The sequence below is a fragment of the Podarcis melisellensis genome (genome assembly GCF_964234715.1).
Source record: "Podarcis melisellensis genome assembly, chromosome: 8".
NCBI classification, from domain to species: domain Eukaryota; kingdom Metazoa; phylum Chordata; class Lepidosauria; order Squamata; family Lacertidae; genus Podarcis; species Podarcis melisellensis.
The window spans coordinates 88,868,524-88,886,213 of record NC_138540.1 but is presented as its reverse complement, the minus strand read 5'-3'; the positions used below and the strand labels follow the sequence as shown (position 1 = coordinate 88,886,213).

Below are 17,690 nucleotides of genomic sequence, written 5' to 3'. Positions count from 1 at the left end.
CAGCGGGCTCCGCGGCGGAGTTATTAAGCCCCGCCCCCCGTTGACTGGCATAGCCTGTTGCTCCTGAGGGGGGTTCGCGATGGCGCCAACTATCCAGACTCAGGCGCAGCGGGAAGAGCCCGGGCACAGGTAGGGGTGACGTCACTGCCCTCTCCCGGACGCCTGGGTCCCCTGTGGAAGAGGGGAGGGGGAAGTGGGGAGGGGTCTCCTGCTCCCTCTCCCCCCCCGCCCCCCCAAAGGGTTCTCAGAGGGGGAGGGGCTGAGCCCGGACTCCTGGGTCCCTCTGCCAGGCGCCTGGTTCTTAAGTCCCTTTGAGTCGTTTCCGTTAAAAACTGAGGAATAAAGTGAGAAATAAAGCAGTAAACAGAAAGTAAGAATAGTATTTAGGTCTCATTTTAATTCGTCTCAAAAACTGCTTTTAACGCTGTGTTTTGATGCTGAAAACCCCCTTGGGACCTTGGGGTGAGAGACAGGTAAGGAACAATGCCACTCATAATATGGACAAGCTGAAAGGTGGGCAGAGAGGGGCGACCAAGACGATCAAGGGTCCGGAAACCAAGCCTGATGAGGAACGGTCGAAGGAGCTGGGTAGGTTTAGCTTAGAAAAGAGGAGGCTGGAGGGAGATACTATGGCCATCTTCAAATACAGGTGAAACTTGAAAAATTAGAATATTGTGGAAAAGTTCATTGATTTCATGAATGCCATAATCATCACAATTATAACAAATAAAGGCTTGACATATCTCGCTTTGCATGTCATGAGTCCATCTCATATATTAGTTTCACCTTTTAAGTGCAATTACTGAAATAAATGAACTTTTCCACAATATTCTAATTTTTCGAGTTTCACCTGTATCTTAAAGGCTGACACCTGGAAGGTGGTGCAAACTTGTTTCCTCCTGCTCTGGGGGGCGGGGGGGGGGCGGGTAGGGCCTGAACCAATGAATTCAAAAGGAGATTCTGACTAAACCATTCCACCAAGTCTCATTTCTTAGGTGCCGGCATCTCTCTGCTAAAGTATCAGTAACCCCATCTCTCTTTTTCTTCAGGCCCAACTCCCACCGGGCGCTTCCTGAGAGGTAAGGATCACCCCCTCGCCATCCCTCACCTCTTGCTTGGAGCGTGGCAAGTGGTCTCACCTCCCTTTCTCTCTTTTCCCTCTGCAGGTCGGGGGTGGTGTGTCGCGTCAAGTATTGCAACAGTCTCCCCGATATCCCCTTCGACCCCAAGTTCATCACATACCCATTTGACCAGAACAGGTGAGCAAGGAGAGGCTCAGATGTGAGGCTGTCATTTTCTGCACATTAGCACGTCCACAGTGGATCCTCCGGGGTCTTAAACAGACCAGACTGACTTTTCTGCAGCGCATGGCGAGTTAATTCTGAAGTTAAATCTGCAGGTTATCAGGCTGCAAAGCGTCGAATGGTTATGACCTCTTAAGTCTGCATGTGAAAATAGATCATAGAAGATGTGCAATGCTTATGTGAAAAGTTACACAGAGGAAACAAAAGTGAATGGGCAGTCATTAGTTGCTAAAATAGTTTTTTTATTTTACAAAATCTCTTTTAAGTAGGTGCTGTTTTATCTGCTCACATTTTTATATTGCCAAGTTTTATCCTTCTTTCTGTTAGTTTACTGATAGCTGCTTTAGGCATCATTTATGGAAAGGCAAGATCCATTCAGCATTTTGGAAAGGTGCCCCCATTAAATTGGATTGCAGATTGAAAGAATGGTTATTTTTGTGGAAACCACATATTGCCAGTTCATATTCTCTCCTGTGTCAGAGAGAAAGGAGAATGCGCCCACTAATCTCTTTCAGCTTCTGCCTTCTGGAAGAAGGTACAGGGTTATAAAGACTAGGACTAGCCGCCTGAGAAACAGTTTCTATCCAAATGCGATTTTAGTTCTAAACACAGTGTAAGGTAGTCTCTGTGGGAGTATATTGTATTTAATTATGGGGTATCAGAGTTTTTAGGGGGTCAACCAGGCTGGGATAGTTGGGATAGCAGGCTTGTTGGTTTTTGAATGTCTGATGTAGATTTTTTTCAATTTCGTTGTTCTGTATGGGACAATGACAATAAAGATTATCGTATTGTAAATTAGTGTTCAGAGGCATATTTTTGCAGATTAAAACTCATAATTAGAACTGCCCTTTAGCTGGAGAACAGTGCGGGCTTTTTTATGACTTACCCATGCAAAATTGGAAAATGCTTGTCCTTGTAAATTTTGAAATAATTATCGTCCTTTGAAATTCTGCTTATTCATTTTCCGCTGCTTGACCTGCCTCTTGCTGCTGTCACCTTCCAGGTTTGTACAGTACAAAGCCACCTCTCTCGAGAAGCAGCACAAACATGACCTCCTGACTGAGCCCGACCTGGGGGTCACCATAGATCTAATCAACCCCGATACATATCGCATCGACCCCAACGGTGAGAGGAGTCGCGGGACCGGGGAATGCTAATAACCGTGCGCGACGTGGGTGGCACTGTAGTCTAAACCACACAGCCTCTTGGGGTTGCTGATCAGAAGGTCGGCGGTTCGAATCCCTGTGACGGGGTGAACTCCCGTTGCTCGGTCCCAGCTCCTGCCAACCTAGCAGTTTGAAAGCTCACCAGTGCAAGTAGATAAATAGGTACCTCTCTGGTGGGAAGGTAAACGGCATTTCCATGCGCTTTGGTTTCCGTCACAGTTGCGCCAGAAGCGGTTTAGTCATGCTGGCCACATGACCCGGAAAGCTGTCTGCGGACAAACGCCGGCTCCCTCTGAAAGCGAGATGAGCACCGCAACCCATTAGTCGCCTTTGACTGGACTTAACCATCCAGGGGTCCTTTACCTTTTTAATAAGGCAGTTGTGGGTTCCGATTGTGGAGATGTGACTGATACATTTTGGATTCCCATTACGCAACCTGCTTGATGTCACACACAAATACTTAGTGTATTAGGATGCCAGTTTTTAAATGTGGTTGCCCATCCGTCTGTTTCGGGAGGCAATAGAGGAGTGAAGTCAAACCGAAGTTCAAGATACAGATAGGTAGCCGTGTTGGTCTGCCATAGTCAAAACAAAAAAAATTCCTTCCAGTAGCACCTTAAAGACCAACTAAGTTAGTTCTTGGTATGAGCTTTCGTGTGCATGCACACTTCTTCAGATACCGTTGGAAAGGTTAGAGAGTTTCTTGTTTTTCTGTTTTTTCAGTAGCTCCAGTTGAGAGTGGTAAATGTTTTGTTTTTCCTTTTGGAACTCTTGCCAAGCTTGGTGGTTCCTGATAGAGTTGTCCAATACAAGGAGTTCCTCCTTTATTAGCTTCTGTTTAGAGTAGAGAACGCTGATCAGATGTTTGAGCAGCTTCTTAGAGAAAGTGTTGCATAGTTTTCTTGCATATTCAGTGGGATACGTGGATTGTAGAGGGTTCTTAATTCTAAGACCCTTGGGTATAATGTCCAGGTCCTTGCATTTAGTAAGAAAGAAGATATCAGTCTGTACCTGTGCAAGTTTCTTGGTGAGGTTGGTGGACTTCCATTTCATGCGGCTCAATGTGGTGCCTTCCATAGTTCCAGTTACAGATAGGTAGCCGTCTTGGTCTGCCATAGTCAAAACAAAAAAAATTCCTTCCAGTAGCACCTTAAAGACCAACTAAGTTAGTTCTTGGTATGAGCTTTCGTGTGCATGCACACTTCTTCAGATACCTGAAGTTCAAGAATTACCTACAGCACCTACTTTGGCTACAGAGACCGATATGGGAGAGACATGTTTTGTTGCAGCCGGGGCAGTTGAAGACGTCCAGTTGTGCTGCTGCAGATGCACCATGATGTTTCTTCTCTCTTCGCTTCTCCCAGCGGTCATTTCTCCTATGCTCATTACATGAGCTGACTGTCTCCAGTCACTGCGGTTGTCTGCAAGGAATTCCCCACAAGGCCTGGGTTGATGTCCATGGCAAAAAAAGCCCACTTTACGATTGGTACATCTTAATGTGACTGCATCAGGCTCTCATGGATGTGCTGAAGACAATCAGAACTCCAGGAAGTCTGGCCAGAGGCGGATCCCCAGGATTTGGCTGAAATAGCTAGACCAGGCTAGGTGTGTAAATAAGGGGTAACAGCCTTCGGCCTCTAACCACTGCTGCACCTTCTTTGGCTTCTTGCAGTTCTTCTAGATCCCGCCGACGAGAAGTTGCTGGAGGAAGAGATCCAAGCGCCAACCAGTTCCAAGAGGTAATGGTTTTCACCCGGGCCGGGATTCTAAACCCGAAAGCACTCCTTCCAACTGCAGGCGCCTGCGAGAAAAGCCTTTTCTGCTCTCCGTTGTGTCCCTTATCTCGCTTCCGATCGCTTGCCCATCAGCGGCTTTGTTTGAACACCCACTTCCCTCTTTAAAAAAAAAAGAAGCATGATCTGCTTTTCTCCCCTGGGCAATTTGGCTCCAGGGACCACACATGCACACCATAAGACACACAGACATTTCCCCTTAATTTTAGGAAGAAAAAAGTGTGTCTTATGGAGCAAAAAATACAGTATATATTAGGTGGGAAAAATACTCTTAGAATCATAGAATTCTAGAGTTGGAAGGGAACCCTGAGGGTCATCTGGCTCAACCCCCTGCAATGCAGGAATTCTGTCCGCAAGCATCCCTGGGTGGGCTGGAACCACCAACCTTCTGGTTAACAGCCAGTTGCACTGACCTGTTGCACAGCAGGAGGGCTCTTCATTGCCAATAATAATAATAGTAATAAAATTTATTTATACCCTGCCCTCCCCAGACAGAGCTGGGCTCAGGGTGGCTAACACCAGTAAAATTACAGTAAAAACATAATGGGGGGGGACCAATTTAAACTACAGGTTAAAATACAATTTAAAATGCAGCCTCGTTTTAATATTAGCCCATAGATCAAAACCATAAGGGGAGGGAAACCTAAGGGTCAGACTGAGTCCAAGCCAAAGGCCAGGCGGAACAGCTCTGTCTTGCAGGCCCTGCAGAAAGATGTCAAGTCCCACAGGGCCCTGGTCTCTTGTGACAGAGCCTTCCACCAAGTCGGGGCCAGTACTGAAGAAGTCCTATGAAGTAGCTCAGTGAAATGAAGCAACTTGTACATTTCTGTTGCCAGTAGGAGTGGCCAAGGATAACCCAGCAGCTTTTCCTTCCTAGGTCTTTCTCACAGGTGTTGCAGACCATCTTGAGGGCTGGGAACGTGGCTGTGGGAATTGGAGGCTTGCAGTACTCAGAAATGCCTCTGGAGGGAGACAAGAGACGGGGATTCTTCCTAAAAAAAAATAAAAATCTCTTTCTCTTTACAGATCCCAGCAGCATGCCAAGGTGGTGCCATGGATGAGGAAGACTGAATACATCTCCACAGAGTTCAACCGCTACGGCGTCTCCAACGAGAAGCCGGAGGTTAAGTGAGTAGAAATTAAACATATTTTTAAAAGCTGCTGTTTCAACATAAAAAAACAATAGTGACGAACGTGATAAATCTTTGAGTTTCTGGACCAGGCTTTCAAAGCTTCCAGAGATCTGTTTCAGCCAGTTTCCCACAGTTCCTCCAGAGGACCGCTGTGGCCTTCCTTTACCTGGGTAAACGACTCCTTTCTGATACATATTTCTTTCCTGGTTCTCAATCAGGATTGGCGTGTCTGTCAAGCAACAGTTCACAGAGGAAGAGATCTACAAGGACAGAGATAGCCAGATTGCGGCCATCGAGAAGACCTTTGAGGATGCTCAGAAGTCGGTGAGCTGCCCGGGGTGGTTCCTTTTTTTGGGAAGTGAAACCGCTGTCCTCTCACTTTTGTAAAGGGGATGATGATAATTGACAGATTGATGGACTCATCCTGAGGTTCCAGGGCGGGTTAAGTATTAAAACACAATAGGTAAAGGGACCCCTGACCATTAGGTCCCGTCGTGGCCGACTCTGGGGTTGCGGTGCTCATCTCGATTTATTGTCCGAGGAAGCTGGCGTACAGCTTCCGGTTCATGAGGCCAGCAGGACTAAGCCGCTTCTGGTGAACCAGAGCAGCACACAGAAACACCGTTTACCTTCCCGCCGGAGCAGTACCTATTTATCTACTGGCACTTTAACGCGCTTTCGAACTGCTAGGTTGGCAGGAGCAGGGACCGAGCAATGGGATCTCACCCCGTTGTGGGGATTCAAACCGCCAACCTTCTGATCGGCAGGTCCTAGGCTCTGTGGTTTAACCCACAATACTATTAATATTAAATAATATTAATTAATACTATTAATATTAAAACACAATACTCAGAGCTTGAAGCTGCTCACCTAGCCAGGAAATGCAGAGGTGAGCAGCAGCATAAATATATTTGCTGTGTCCCTTTGGGAGGACAATGCTTTTCGGGGATTTGGGGGCGCAGTTCTGAGAAGCTTATTGGTGTCCTTGCCTCCGCTGGCCTCACCCACATTTCTCACTTCCAAATTCTACCTCCAGATCGCTCAGCACTACAGCAAGCCTCGGGTCACACCGGTGGAGGTCATGCCTGTCTTCCCTGACTTCAAGGTGAGATCGAAAGAAGGGACAGTTGGATTATTTTATTTTGATTATTATTATTCTTTATAATCACTCTTTCCTCCAGGGACATCGAATAACACAAAAAAATCAGTCAAAAATCTAACTATAACATACATCAAAATCATCCTCCATTAGTTATGCATAACAGTATATTCTTTTGTCCCTATTCATTTATCCTAATTTTTCCCTCTCCCTTCCTCCCTCCCCTTGTTCTCTCTTCAAATCTTTAACCATGTGCACAGATTAATCATTCTAATTTGGATGCTTCGGTTGGCTCCCCCCTGTGCTATCCAATTCCTATAACTTGCCCATTTATTCAAAATCTTTTGACCTTTGTTATCCCTTGTTTCTTCCCTCATTACCTCTTCAAATACATCAGATTGTATATGTTCAAAACCATAGTCATTCCATTTTTCCATTGTCCATTTATCCTTTTCTTTCCATCCTGGTGCAATAACAAGCATACCAGCTAAGATCATAATTTTATTTTTTTATTTTTTTCACTTCCATGTGCCTTTATTCCTTTTTTTAAAAAAATAATATTTATTAAAGTTTCAAAAAATTACAAAAATAAAAAAGAGAAAAAGAAAAACAGAAAATACAAAATACAAAAAAATTAAAACAATTAAAAACAAGTCAATCCTCCTCACACCTCTCTTTTTTGTATTCTAGTTCAATTAGTTATTTCAGCAAATCCTTTCCATCTTTGTTTTAATCTTAATAATTTATCTTAATATATTGTAACTTACATTCTGACCTGTTGACAATCCATTTTTACTTAATCCTTTATAACATTACTGCTAAAACCACATAACTTCATTTCAGCATCCTTCTAACATTCCTTAGTTTTACAATGTTTCTGTAGATAGTCTTTAAATTTCTTCCAATCTTCTTCTACCGACTCTTCTCCCTGGTTTCGGATTCTGCCAGCTAAGATCATAATTTTATACCAATCTTGCTCTTTTCTTTCTATTTTACTATTCCTCAGTATTCCTGAGATAAGCATTTCTCTATATACCGTATTTTTTGCTCTATAAGACTCACTTTTTCCCTCCTGAAAAGTAAGGGGAAATGTGTGTGCGTCTTATGGAGTGAATGCAGGCTGTGCAGCTATCCCAGAAGCCAGAACAGCAAGAGGGATTGCTGCTTTCGCTGCCCAGTGATCCCTCTTGCTGTTTTGGCTTCTGAGATTCAGAATATTTTTTTTTCCTGTTTTCCTCCTCCAAAACCTAAGTGCGTCTTGTGGTCTGGTGCGTCTTATAGAGCGAAAAATATGGTATGCGCATATACCCCTAACTCTTGACCGCAGTGCCAGCACTTAGGACTCAATCCTTTAACTATGTATGGGGGCAGGTGGGTCTAAGATGTTTGGGGCTTTGTATATAGCAGCCCTGCTCTCGCCACTAGGCCTCTCTCTACCTGCTCTGTTCCTATGGTTTTTCGGCTGCGAAGCTTCATTTCCTGTTCATTTGCGAAGGGTCCGGAGGCAGGGAGAGCGAGATTAGAGAGGTGGTGGGCTCTTGGCAAAGATGGATGAACCACCGAGCACTTATTTAGGCCGGATTTTTAACATTTAGTGGTCACAGATTGCTCAGGTGGGCGTTCCTTTTCTCAGCCGAAGTATATTAAAGATCCCAACAGAACAACTATGCAACAAGGCAGGAGGGATGCCTTATGTCCATTAAGTATAGAAGCAGGATTGGTTTTGAGGATCTGATCAAAGACTTTGCATTTGGAAAAAGTAGGGGAAAACTTTTTGGATACAAATAAAGCGGAAGTACAGATGTACCTTGGTTCTCAGACAGAATGCGTCCCGGGAGTCTTGTTCGACTTCCGGAACTGTTCGAAAACCAAGACGTGGCTTCTTGCATCCTGCAGCCAATCAGAAGCCGCGCCGGATGTTCGGCTTCTGAAAATCATTCGAAAACCGGAATGCTCACTTCTGGTTTTCGATCATTCGGGAGCTGAAACGTATGAGTTCCAAGGCGTTTGGCAACCAAGGTAGAACTGTATACAAAAATGAACATTATTTTCCATGTTGCCGTGGGTTTTGTCTCGTTTCCAGAAATAAAATATTATCTTGTGGTTTATAATTGCATATATTTGGGGTTAGATAGATATGGGGGCAGCAAAATATTTTAAGTGCTTTGGGGATATAAAGGTCTTAATCAGGGCCTCTCTGCCTAAGAGGAGAGTAAGACTCAGGGGGTGGAGTAGTAGTCACAGAGCCCCTTCGCCCTGGTTCTCGCATCCACTCCCTGTTTTTCCACGCAGAAGCCCCTCATTTATTCTCCTCGGACCGCACAGTCAGGCCCGTTTGGGGCGAACCCTGGAGCATAGCTGTCAACTTTTCCCTTTTCTTGCGAGGAATCCTATTCGGAATAAGGGAAGTTCCCTTAAAAATGGGAAACGTTGACAGCTATGTCCTGGAGGGGTGGGGATGAGGCACTTCTAGGCCCTGCCAGCTGTGTGGGGTTCTTGCCGTGCCGTAAGCTGTTCTTCTTCCGCCCTTTGCCAGATGTGGATCAACCCCTGCGCCCAGGTCATCTTCGACTCTGACCCAGCACCCAAGGACACCAGTGGGTCAGCCGCCCTCGAGATGATGTCCCAGGCCATGATTAGGTAAGGAAAAGCAGCTCTCTTCACGGGAGACGGGAATTATTCCAAGCCTCACTTGGAGAAGCTGTGCTGGGGGTTGAACCTGAGGCCTTCTGCATGCTGGGCAGGTGTCCTGCCACCAAACCATAGCTGTCAACTGTCCCTTATTTGGCGGGAAAGTCCCTTATCCCAGCGCCGTGTCCCGCTGCTGTCCCTTATTGATGATGTCCCTTAAATTTCCCGGGTTTCAAAGGAAGCAGCTCCTCTTCCTCCCTCCCTCCCTGCCGGCCAGGGAGGAGGGAGGCTCCAACTGGGTTGCTTGGCTGCGTTGCTCACCCAATAAGGAGTCTAAGAACGACTGGGGGGGTGGAGCTTGCATGCCTTGTGCCCATCAAATCGGCTGCGTTGCCTGGGGACTCGCCTTTGCTCAGCGCTTCCCAGCGGAGAGGTGACGGTGGTTTTCCTTGCTGCATCCCCTTTGCCGGGTTGCTGCGCTGTGGAACCACCGCTTGAGGCTTCGTCTGGCTGCTGGCTGGGCTTTCTGCCTTTGGCTCGGAGGGGCTCAGAAGTTGAACATACCTGTGCCCCTTGGAAAATCCCTTATTTTTGGCTGCTGATCCCTTATTTTCAAGGTTGGTGGTCCCTTATTTTCAAATCTGTAATTTGACAGCTATGCACCAAACTCCAGTCTCTCCATGACAAACTGGTTTGCTACTGGATTCCATGCAAGAGATAACCTTCCTTCCTTCCTTCCTCTCTCTCTCTCTCTCTCTCTCTCTCTCTTTCCCCCACCCCCCACTCCAGGGGCATGATGGACGAGGAAGGGAACCAGTTTGTGGCCTACTTCCTCCCTGTGGACGACACGATGCGCAAACGCAAACGGGACCAAGACGAAGAGATGGACTACGCTCCCGAGGATGTGTACGTGTGCCAACTGGGAGGGCGCACGTGTTGTCTGGTTAAGAAAGCTAAACATTACAGGGAAACTTTTTTAAAAAAAAATCCCCGCGCTTGGAAAACCAGCATGTCAGGCGTGTTTCCTGCCCAAGCCGTCTCCCTGACACACTACCTTTTTCATGCGGGGACTTGTTTGCTCAAAATTCATCTTAAAAAGAGATAAGCCTGTTTACAAATTATAAGGGAGGGGAAAAGGTCAATTATTATTTCATCCAAAGTGGCCAGGAAGTCTAGAGTGGACTGCAGGGTATCATAGCCCCATGAAATGGAAGGCTCTTTTGCAGGTACAGAGATTGTGCTTGCAAATCTGTCAGAGGCATTTTCAAATACAGTGGTGCCTCGCAAGACGAAAAGAATCCGTTCCGCGAGTCTCTTCGTCTTGCGAAGCAAGCCCATTAGCGGATTAGCGCTATTAGCGGCTTAGCGGATCAGCTGATAAGCGGCTTAGCGGATCAGCTGATAAGCGGCTTAGCAGCTTGGGGAAAAAGGGGGGGGGGAGGAACTCACAAGACATTTTCGTCTTGCGAAGCAAGCCCATAGGAAATTCGTTTTGCGAAGCACCTCCAAAACGGAAAGCCCTTTCATCTAGCGGGTTTTCCATCTTGCGAGGCATTCGTCTTGCGGGGCACCACTGTAACATCAGAGGAACTCCAGGCAGGGGCGTGTGGCTCAGCCTGTGGTCTTCGTGAACTTCAAAACTCTCAAAGTCTAAAGGATCATAGGAAAAGAGGTTCTCGATTTCTGGATAGTCTTCAGTAACCATGCTGCTGCTTTCAACTCTGTTTGCAGTTTCAGTAGCCTTTTTCATAGAAGACTTTTTTTTTCCTTTTGGGAAGTTGCTCTTTGTTGTTGTTAAAGGCCTGTTCAAATTTCCTAGAACCTCCCTGACAGGCTGGAATGCTGCTGGATTTATGTCCGCTGTCCTTCCGACAAGTGGAGTCTTGGGCCAAGACCTTTCAGCAAAACTCTTTGACGGTGCAGATACCAATTGCACCCGACCCTTAGAAGAAGCAACCGCGCCAATGTCATCATTCTCTCTTTCTATGTACCATAGTTTTCTCTCTATACCAGACCACAAGACGCACCTAGTTTTTGGAGGAGGAAAACAAGGAAAAAAATATTCTGAATCTCAGAAGCCAGAACAGCAAGAGGGATCGCTGCGCAGCGAAAGCAGCAATCCCTCTTGCTGTTCTGGCTTCTGGGATAGCGGCGCAGCCTGCATTCGCTCCATAAGACGCACACACATCTCCCCTTACTTTTTAGGAGGGAAAAAGTGAGTCTTATAGAGCAAAAAATACGGTAAATTTGTGTTGCCATCATAGAATCATAGAGCTGGAAGAGACCCCAAGGGCCATCGAGTCCAACCCCCTGCCAAGCAGGAAACACCATCAGAGCACTCCTGACATATGGTTGTCAAGCCTCTGCTTAAAGACCTCCAAAGAAGGAGACTCCACCACACTCCTTGGCAGCAAATTCCACTGTCAAACAGCTCTTGCTGTCAGGAAGTTCTTCCTAATGTTTAGGTGGAATCTTCTTTCTTGTAGTTTGGATCCATTGCTCCATGTCCGCTTCTCTGGAGCAGCAGAAAACAACCTTTCTCCCTCCTCTATGTGACATCCTTTTATATATTTGAACATGGCTATCATATCACCCCTTAACCTCCTCTTCTCCAGGCTAAACATGCCCAGCTCCCTTAGCCTCTCTTAAGGCATCGTTTCCAGGCCTTTGACCATTTTGGTTGCCCTCCTCTGGACACGTTCCAGTTTGTCAGTGTCCTTCTTGAACTGTGGTGCCCAGAACTGGACACAGTACTCCAGGTGAGGTCTGACCAGAGCAGAATACAGTGGCACTATTACTTCCCTTGAACTAGATGCTATACTCCTATTGATGCAGCCCAGAATTGCATGGGCTTTTTTAGCTGCCGCGTCACACTGTTGGCTCATCTCAAGTTTGTGGTCAACCAAGACTCCTAGATCCTTTTCACATGTACTGCTCTCAAGCCAGGTGTCACCCATCTTGTATTTGTGCCTCTCATTTTTTTTGCCCAAGTGCAATACTTTACATTTCTCCCTGTTAAAATTCATCTTGTTTGTTTTGGCCCAGTTCTCTAATCACTTTGACATCCAAGGATTGCTGCCTAAAGGAATCAAAGAACACTAAAAGCGATAACACCACCAACCTTGGGGAGGACCTTCTGACAGCAAGGGCTGTTCAGCAGAAGAACGGCCTCCGATTCTCCTTCCTTGGAGGTTTTTAAACAAGAGATTGGATGGCAATGCTTTGAGAATTCAGCTGTGATTCCTGCGTTGGACTAGATTACAGTTCTGTGCTTACATTTTGAATGAGCCTGGCTAGAACCGTTTGCCCTCTCAGCCGATGGGATTATTGGAAGGGGACAGGAGAACACCTCGGAATGAATATGGGGCTGCACCAAAGCCCTCACCCTTTTCTTTCTATCCTTCTCCTCCAGGTATGAGTACAAGATCGCCCGGGAATACAACTGGAACGTCAAGAACAAAGCCAGCAAGGGCTACGAGGAAAACTACTTCTTCATCTTCCGGGAGGGCGACGGAGTCTATTACAACGAACTGGAGACCAGGTGAGGCAGAGGGAGAAAGTGAAGCCTTTTGGGGGGGGAGTGTGCTGGTGGCCAGGGAGGCCTCCAAGTAAAAGGTTCTGGGGCTATTGGGGGGCACGGTGTTGGTGATGGTGCTATGGCCAGCTGCAGCCGCCCAGCCTTTTTCCTTTCTCCACTGAGCACATGGTTAACCTGTGGAACTCCCTGCCACAGGAGACAGGGATGGCCACCAACGAAGACGGCTTTCAAACAGGATTAGGCACTTTTATTTATGTATTTCTTGTTTCTTGTTTGCTCCCTTTGTATACTGCCTTTCATCTGAAGATGAAAGTTTGTGGCGTAAAAATGCAAAAGGGAAGCACAAAATAGATAACGAAAACAAAGACAAAAGCAAAACAAAAACAAATGATGAAGGAAGAGAAAGATATCGGTGGCTACTTGCCATGATAGCTATAATAATAATATTTTTTTTATTTATATCCCGTCCTCCCCATCCGAAGCCGGGCTCAGAGCGGCTAACAACAATAAAAGTAACACAGCATTCTAAAATCAATTCATTTTAAAATCAATTCAGAATCAAATTAATGGCAATCATTGGGCTAGAGTTTTATGAGGATCACCAAAGGAGGGGGTCAGGCTGTGTCTTGGCCCAAAGGTCAGACGGAACAGCTCTGTCTTGCCCTGCGGAAATATGTCAAGTCCCGCAGGGCCCTAGTCTCTTGTGACAGAGCGTTCCACCAGATCGGGGCCATATCCGAAAAGGCCCTGGCTCTGGTTGAGGCCAGCCTAACCTCCCTGTGGCCCGGGACCTCCAAGATGTTTTTGTTTGAAGACTATAAGGTCCTCCATGGGACGTACCAGGAGAGGCGGTCGTGTAGGTACGAGGGTCCTAGGCCGTATAGGGCCTCTGCTTCCCTGGTCAGAGGCGGTAAATGCTTCTGAACGCCAGTTTCTGGAAATGGCAGGAGGGGAGAGTTGCTACTGTACTCAAATCCTGCTTGCGGCTTTCCCATAATGGCACGTTAGGATCTCATGGAACCTCCAGGTCCAGAGGCAGTCTATCTAGACTTAGAATCATAGAGTTGGAAGAGGCCACAAGGGCCATCGAGTCCAACCCCCTGCCAAGCAGGAAACACCACCAGAGCACTCCTGACATATGGTTGGGGTATTTGGCCACTGTGAGACTAGATGGGCCTGATCCAGCAACCTCTTCTTACTCCTTTCCCTCCAGTACATGTTGCATCTGAGCTGTAAGTCCTGCGTGGCACGGGGTGGGCTGGATGACCTTTGGGGGTCCCTCCCAATAATTTGAATTTATGAAATAAGGGCTTCCCCAGAGATACCCCATTGTGTTCCCTCTGCTGGCTGCCACTATGACCCCGCTAAGCGGTGCAGGCGGCCCCGGCATGCAACCAGCCCCTCGCCGCCACCATGCCACCGGCACCCGAGGGCTGTATCCTGCCGCCAGGGCGTGTGTGAATGCGCAGAGGGAGTCGGGCCCCTGCTCCCTCCTTAACCTCTCCCTCCCCGTCGCAGAGTGCGGCTGAGCAAGCGGCGAGCCAAGGCCGGGGTCCAGTCGGGAACCAACGCCGTTCTGGTGGTGAAGCACCGAGATATGAACGAGAAGGAGCTGGAGGCCCAGGTAAGGCTGGCGTGGAGAGACCCAGGGGACCCAGGAATCCTGGCTCTCAGCTTCCACCCCATCTCTATTTTCTTACTTTTTAAATTTTTTATTAGTTTTTCAACATAATCATTTTCAACAATAACTAAACGTACTTTTACATCTTATACATTTTTTTTTTACTTCCATCAATCACATCTGAATTTTTTCCAATCTATTCATTTGATTTACATTTCTTATTTTCACTATTACACTTAGGTCTCATATCTAATATCTCTCTTCTTTCTCTTCTTTGTAACTCTTCGTACATTTCTCCTTACAAAACTTCTAGCGTAATTTGTTGATTACAGTTGCTCTTCAAATAATTCGTATATTTCTTCCAATCTTCTGTAAATCTCGGGTCAGGCAGGTTTCGAATCCTTTTTGTCATTTAATCCAATTCTGCGTAGCCCATTAATTTTGTCTGCCATTCTTCTTTCATCAGAATTTCTTCTTGCTTCCATTTCTGGGCTCACAATACTCTTGTTGCATATAAAAACAATTTTACATCCTGTCGATTAATATCCTTACCTATAACTCCAAGTAGAAATGCTTCTGCTTTTTTTAGAAATGTATATTCCAACATCTTTTTCAACTCATTATGTATCATTTCCCAGAAGTTTTTTACTTTCTTACATTCCCACCACATATGATAGACTTAGGTGGAAGGCCCTGCCTCTTTGTTCTGACCTGCCTCTGACTCCAGCCCTGGCAGGAAGGCCAGTGGAGTTGCTGGAAGCCAGCGGGGGGCGAGTTCTCCTTCCCCAAATGCCCCCTAACTCCCAGCTCTGTCCCCTGCAGGAAGCCCGCAAGGCCCAGCTGGAAAACCACGAGCCGGAAGAGGAGGAGGAGGAGGAGATGGACCTGGGCAAAGAGGCCCAAGGCTCAGGTAGGTGCCAGCTTGGCAAAATCTCTCCATGGTGCCCCCTCTGCTCGCTGCTGAAGATGCCTGTGTGGCCAGGCGGCCACATTGCGGAATTTGCAGCCTCTGCTTTAAAGAACTCCCCCTGCATTTTGGTACCTGGTGGAACATTCCAAAGCAGCTCCATTGCTGTTGCCTCATTGGCTGGCGCAGCGGCATCCATGTTTCTTAAAGGGGGAGGTCCTGCCTTCCATCATGACCCTCTTCGTTTAAAGGGATGGGAACCGTATACAGTCATACCTTGAGTTACAGATGCTTCAGGGTGTTTTTTGGGGGGTTACGGACCGCCAAAACCCAGAAGTACTGGAACCGGTTACTTCCGGGTTTTGGCGGTCGCGCATGTGCAGAAGCGCTAAATCGCACTTTGCACATGCGCAGAAGCACAAAATTGCACTTTGTACATGTGCAGAGGCGCCAAATCACAACGTGCGTGCGCAGACGCGCCACTGTGGGTTGCGAACATGCATCCTGCACGGATCACGTTCGCAACCCGAGCGTCCGCTGTATGTTGTGTTTACAGAAATATTGTGAAGAAGTGGACTCACTAGCAGGGTTTGAGTAAACACTTAACAATTAAGAAAACGAGCCTGAAAGTCAAGATGTAATAGTGGGGAAATAATAAAGGGCAAGATGTAATATGGAAAAGTATGGTACAAAACGATAAGATTGTAACAATATCAAATTAAAAGATTATAAAATTAAGGTTGAATAAAACAGGCAGGAGAAGTAAATAAGGAACCAGAAGAGGAAGTTGAGGGAAGACATGGGCGAGGGGAAAGGGATTTATATATACTTTTTGTGATAAAAATGAGTGTGTTGAATATAAAACTGTACAACTTAATAAAAAACTATTTAAAAGATAATAAACGGATGTTCCCAGCCCGTCCTCCCGCTTTAGGGTCCCCAGATGTTGTTGGACTACAACTCCCATCATCCCTGAGCTCTGGCCTTGCTAGCTAGGGGTGATGGGAGTTGTAGTTCAACAACATCTGGGGACCCACAGGTTGAGAAAGGCTGAGCTAGAGCATTGGGCATGGAGAGAGCAGGGTTCAAATCCTACCAGTTGCCCATGAAGCTTACCCTATGGCCCCCGCGGGGGGTGGGGGAGTAGCCACTGCCTCTCTCTCTGCCCTTACCCTACCTCAAAGGGTTGTTGTTGGATTAAATGAGGGGGAAGAGTCACGTACTGCCACCTTGAGCCCCTTCGAGAGAAACGCAATCGGTCCCCCTGAAAAGCCAAGCTTTCCCCCTTTTTCCCCCTGCCCTCCATGTGCTCACCTCTCTCCTTTTTCCACTCGCCCTAGACGAGGAGCCGGAGAAAGGCAGCGAGAGCGAGAAGGAGGCCAGCGAGGCGGAGGAGGGCGAGGAGGAGGAGGAAGGGCGCTCGGCCAGCGAGAGCGAACGGGAGGCCAGCGAAGGCGAGGGGGCTCCGGCCGAGGAGAGCGAGGAGGACGAGCGGGCAGCCCGAGACAAGGAGGAGATCTTCGGCAGCGACGACGACGAGGACGAGGACTCAGAGCAGGAGGGGGGCCAGCGCGACGAAGGCGAGAGCGGCAGCGAGGAGGACGACGAGGAGGAGGAAGACGAGGAAGGGGGTGGCCGGCGCCAGCAGCGCCGCGCCAGCAGCCAGAGCCCCCTCCAGAGCGGCAGCGAGGACCGCTCCAACCACGAGGAGGAGGAGGAAGAGGAAGGGGAGGCCAGCGCCAGCGAGGCCCCGTCCGAGTCCAGCGAGGAGGGCAGCGACAGCGACTGAGCAGGCCCTTTCGGAAGTCAACTTCACCCCTCTCCTGTGGGGAGCACACCTGGGAATGGACGGTACTTACCTTGGCTGGCTGGCTGTTATGTCCCAGTTAAGCCCAGAGGATTCTGGGAATTTTCTTTCCTCCCAGCGAAAGAGGCGGATCGGAGGGCTGCCTCCAAGCCACCCGTTTGTGCCGATCTTCCGCCTCCGCCAGAGAACTCTTTGCCGCAAACCTTCTGCAGGAACGACTGGCGTTTGGGGTGTGCGGTGGGACACAGACTCAGTCGCATTTGGTTCTTCGGCTCCCCTTCTTGTGTTGTTCTCCCCGCTTTCCCGCTGTACATAATGCGCCACGCGGCAGCTCTCTCTCTCACCCACCCCAAAATAAAGTTTTTTGCTTCCTGAATCTCCACTCTCTCATTAATCAGGGCCACTTGCAACATCGTTGGAGCAAGTGTACTTATTTACAGCCATACCTCATGTTACGCTTGCTTCAGGTGGAGCGTTTCCAGGTTGCGTCCCGTGGCGACCCGGAAGTAACGGAACCGGTTACTTCCGGGTTTCGTTGCATGCGTGCAAAACGACATCACGAGCATGCGGATAAGCGGCGAATCGTGACCCGTGCATGCGCAGATGCGGACTGCGTTCTGTTCAGGTTGCAAACGGGCCTCCGGAATGGATCCCGTTTGCAACCAGAGGTACCACACTATTTCGGAAAATA

General features: G+C 47.7%; 1 protein-coding gene across 1 annotated transcript; it reads left to right on the top strand.

Annotated features, from left to right (window-relative positions):
• Positions 1 to 8: 8 nt before the first annotated feature.
• On the top strand, positions 9 to 17,375 carry PAF1 (PAF1 homolog, Paf1/RNA polymerase II complex component). The gene is made up of 14 exons (XM_081922163.1): positions 9 to 129; positions 1,050 to 1,079; positions 1,167 to 1,259; positions 2,308 to 2,429; positions 4,143 to 4,209; positions 5,290 to 5,391; positions 5,615 to 5,720; positions 6,433 to 6,501; positions 9,032 to 9,135; positions 9,916 to 10,032; positions 12,539 to 12,667; positions 14,183 to 14,288; positions 15,108 to 15,195; positions 16,533 to 17,375. Exons 1-14 carry the CDS (start codon positions 80 to 82, stop codon positions 16,979 to 16,981), a joined length of 1,632 nt encoding a protein of 543 aa, XP_081778289.1. The 5' UTR covers positions 9 to 79; the 3' UTR covers positions 16,982 to 17,375.
• Positions 17,376 to 17,690: the final 315 nt, after the last annotated feature.